Source organism: Otolemur garnettii, unplaced genomic scaffold (assembly GCF_000181295.1).
Source record: "Otolemur garnettii isolate 467f Iridium unplaced genomic scaffold, OtoGar3 scaffold00018, whole genome shotgun sequence".
Lineage (NCBI taxonomy): Eukaryota > Metazoa > Chordata > Mammalia > Primates > Galagidae > Otolemur > Otolemur garnettii.
In genome coordinates this window covers 1,361,942-1,365,802 of record NW_003852413.1, presented here as the reverse complement: position 1 = coordinate 1,365,802, position 3,861 = coordinate 1,361,942, and the positions used below count along the sequence as shown (strand labels likewise).

General features: G+C 56.2%; 2 protein-coding genes across 2 annotated transcripts in view; one reads left to right on the top strand and one right to left on the bottom strand.

Annotated features, from left to right (window-relative positions):
* Positions 1-372: 372 nt before the first annotated feature.
* OXLD1 (oxidoreductase like domain containing 1) lies at positions 373-2,050 on the bottom strand. The gene is made up of 2 exons (XM_023511173.1): positions 1,858-2,050; positions 373-926 (listed from the first exon to the last, which is right to left on the bottom strand). The coding sequence occupies exons 1-2, from the start codon at positions 1,996-1,998 to the stop codon at positions 516-518; spliced, it is 552 nt and encodes a 183-aa protein (XP_023366941.1). The 5' UTR covers positions 1,999-2,050; the 3' UTR covers positions 373-515.
* Positions 2,051-2,122: 72 nt separating this feature from the next.
* The window catches only part of CCDC137 (coiled-coil domain containing 137), a gene marked incomplete at its 5' end in the record, with an annotated part of 9,377 nt that continues 7,638 nt past the window's right edge, over positions 2,123-3,861 (top strand). Inside the window, 2 exons of the mRNA XM_012803106.2 lie at positions 2,123-2,316; positions 2,776-2,909. Of these exons, the coding sequence (XP_012658560.2) occupies positions 2,123-2,316; positions 2,776-2,909 (328 nt within the window). The remainder of the gene's footprint in view (positions 2,317-2,775; positions 2,910-3,861) is intronic.

Here is a 3,861-nt window from a genome sequence, read left to right as displayed (position 1 = left end):
AACTCCTGGGCTCAAGCGAGTCTCCTGCCTCAGCCTCCCAAGTAGCTGGGACCACAGGTGCCCGCCACAACGCCTGGCTATTTTTTGGTTGCAGCCATTATTGTTGTTTGGCGGGCCCAGGCTGGATTTGAACCTGCCACCTTAGGTGTATGTGACTGGCGCCTTAGCCACTTGAGCCACAGGTGCCGAGCCTGAAAATCCTTCCTTTATGGCCCCATAGCCCTGTGCACCTGGGTCCTCCTAGGTTGGTGAGGGTTGCAGGAGGTGCAATGCCAATCTGTACCTGCTTCCTTTGAAGAGACAACACAGGCCTTTCAGACAACAGTACAAAAGCCTACTATTAAACCACCATAGAGAATTTATTTTTTCTCAGGTAAAGTTGATAAATAATTTTTCCCATTCCTATTGGACACAACACACTCATATTGGGTATGAATGAAGTAGGCTGATGCTCCCGGAACAGATGCTGCTTGGCTGGAGTCTCTGTCCAGGGTGAAAGTGTGCCTGCCTGTTGCTTAGCCTTCCCGTCTTGCCCGGAGCCGAATCTCCATCCTGAGGAAGGCCTTGAGGTTCTCATCGGCTACGTGCTCCTCCAGGGAGGCCAGGGCCCGCTCACCACCATCCTGGTAGTGCTGCAGCAGTGCCTTGGCATACTCCACCCACACGCAGTTGGGGCATCCACTCATGCAGCAGTTTGTTGGGGGCTGGAGCTCAGGTGGCAGAGGGCCCTGGAGTTCTGAGCGGCCCCCGCTGGGCAGGGAAGCCTTGGGATACTTGGTGCCACCTTGGGTGCCCATCTTCATGTGGTCTGTCCCAAAGTCTCTGCAACCATCCCAGGCTCCTGGCCGGGGATGGTGCCAGGGAAGAACCCTGGTGCCTCCAGGAAGCCTCTGGCAGCAGGCCCAGCTGGAGAGCCAGCGTGTCCCCTAATGATGAAGATAAACGTGTGACTCTCTGGGAAGCTGGGAAAGCCTTGCCTACCCCCAGTATGGGGAAATTTCAGTCTTAACCTTTATTTATTTATTTATTTATTTTTGGTTGCAGCTGTCATTGTTGTTTGGCGGGTCCAGGCTGGGGATTCGAACGGGCCACCTTAGGTGTACGTGGCTGGCGCCTTAGCCGCTTGAGCTATTGGCGCCGAGCCAAAAATTTCAGTCTTGTCACTGGGCATGTGGCTGCCTGTCCTCAGCTTTTCCACTTCCTAACCGACCTTAGGCAAGTTATCTGACCTTTCTAGACTCAGTTTGCCCATCTGTAAAATGGATGGTGTGAGTGTGATATGGCATAGGAAGTGCTGGGTTCCAGGCCTACAGCTGGGTGTGCACTCCAGCAGACAGTTTGAGGGGAGAGGAGCTTGACCCCTGCAGCAAAATGACTGCTCTCCAAACAGGAAAGGAGGCAGGTACAGCACAAGTCCTGCTCTCTTGTTCTGATAGACCATCCCGACTAATCGCATCACCGTTTATCTCTCACACATGAGAAGCCCAGACCTCTTGGGCCATCTCATCCTCACACATGAATTCCCCAACAGGCCCTATGGGCAGCCTCCCCTCCCTGCTGCAATCTTTGGTCCCTGTTCCTTCTCTGACACACTACGCACTTCATTTATTTGTCTAACGCCTCCTCGGCCAATCTCCAAAGCTTAGAAGGACACACAGCAGGCGCTCAAAAGATGCTGTAGAAGGAGAACGTGTTTGTTCACCCCGAGTTGTTGCCATCCCGGGGCTACATGGCCCCTCCACGGTGACAGGCTGGGCCGCCGCAGCGCCCAGCACGTGGTGTCCCCGCTCCGCCCCGCACGGGCGCACGGAGGCCAGGGCGCCTCTCGGCCACCGCACCCTACGGGAGCCTCCGGGCTCCCACCGGGACGCACAGCCCGTTGACAGGGCGCCCATGGCCACCCCGTTCGGCCTGTTCCACCCCCCGCCGGGTACTTGCCGAGATATGGGCCGCTGCGGCCCCCACTCGGCCTCCTTCGGTCACGGTCCGCAGCAACATTGCCCGATACTCAAGACCCGCAACGTGACCAGCGGCCGCCCTGGCCAACCGCGACCCGAAGCCAGCCACATCACTCCAATGACCGAGCTGCTGGGCACCGGAAGCGGAAGTGGCGACAGGAGTGGGAACCGCGCAGCAGGGCGGAAGTGGCTTTGCTAGGGAAGCGCGGGGTTTGGATATGGCGGGAAATGGTGTCGGACGGGGGTCGCCCGCTGGGACGGCGGGGCCCCAGAGCTCTGGGCGACCTCAGGCGCGACGGCGGCGGCAGCAAGAGCTGCGGGGAAAGCAGAGCTCGGCCCCACGGCCAGGGAAGCGCAGGTGTGTACCCTCCCAGGAAGAGGGGACCCCCGGAAGGCTGTTGTCGGACCCGCTCCGGGGACCTCTCCCTTATACATCCCTCCTAGGCCGGGCTTAGTGCCCTTACTCTGGGCTCGTGGCCCACGCTCCGCGAAGGTCGGGTAAATAAATAAATGGGGGCGAGGGAGCCTCTCTTTTAGCATTTGCCAGTCCCAGCTGTCCCATATTCGCTGCTCGGAGAGTGACCGGCCCCCTGGGCTTTCGGAGCGTCTTTCTTCCCAGCGCCCTGCGAGGAAGAGTTCAGGGACAGCTTCTGAGTGAGGATAAGAGCAAAGGTCCTGCCTGCTCCCTGGACTGGCTCGCACCACACCAGCCAGAGGTGGCCCCTGTGGTTTCTTTCTCTAGGCCCGACTTCTCTTTCTCTTGACTTTGCTTAAGCTTTGTTTGAGATGGGTTTCGCCCCTGTGTTGTCTTTCCCAGCAAAGACAAGAAGAAAGTGAATTGCAAGCCCAAGAACCAGGACGAACAGGAAATCCCTTTCCGGCTCCGGGAGATTATGAGGAGCCGCCAGGAGATAAAAAACCCTGTCAGTAACAAGAAGAGGAAGAAAGAGGGTATGTGCGGGCCCATGCTGGGCGGCAAGGTTTTCTTTGTGTCTGAATCTGCCTACTTGCACAAATATTTGAGGGTGTCTCAGGCAGCTTGGGAGCATAGAAAGGCCACTTGTGGCAGGTGGTGCTGTGGTTCCAGAGGAGGTTTGAAGGGAGCCTGGGGGCCTGGGACCACGGTAAGGAGCTCGGGGTTTTATCCCCCAAGAGTAGTGAGGATCCATCAGAGATTTTAAGCAGAGAGTGGCCAGTTTAGATTTCATTTGAGAGAAAAAAAGATCAGGGCGGCGCCTGTGGCTCAAAGGGGTAGGGTGCTGGCCCCATATGCTGGAGGTGCTGGGTTCAAACCCAGCCCTGGCCAAAAACTGCAAAAAAAGAGAAAATCACTGTGTTGTGATGGAAAGAGAGTGAGTGGACCTGCCAGGCCAGCAGGGTGGTTGCCAGTAAGAATTGCTAATTCCTTGGACCAAAGTACTGAGCCTGTGGCTGAGAGAAGTGGATGGGTTGGGTAACTTTTGAAAGAAAATGGACCAGACTCCACTGAGAAGTTGCCTTTCTCCTACTCTTCCACGTTTGGGTGAGATGCTCACCCAGAGGTAACACTCTGGACCTGCTGAGGAATGGTGTCCAGTGTATTTTCTCATATATGCCATTCGTTTTCCCAAATGTGGAACTGATTTTTAACTTTTTTTTTTTTTTGAGACAGCCTCAAGCCATCACCCTGGGTAGAGTGCTGTGACTTCACAGCTCACAGCAACCTCCAACTCCTGGGCTCAAGTGAGTTCTTGCCTCAGTCTCCCAAGTAGCGGGGACTACAGGTGCCTGCCACAACAACCAGCTATTTTTTGGTTGCAGCCATCCATGTTTGGTGGGCCCAGGCTGGATTCAAACCCGCCAGCTCAGGTGTATGTGGCTGGCGCCTTAGCTGCTCGAGCCACAGGTGCTGAGCCTGATTTTT

What these genes read in the sequence shown, in the direction of transcription:
- OXLD1 (XM_023511173.1), bottom strand. Translation starts at nt 1,998, where the DNA reads ATGTTGCTGCGGACCGTGACCGAAGGAGGCCGAGTGGGGGCCGCAGCG. An exon ending in GGCTGTGCGTCCCGGTGGGA is followed by an intron (nt 927 to 1,857) that starts GCCCGGAGGCTC and finishes CTTCATCATTAG; the next exon opens with GGGACACGCTGGCTCTCCAG.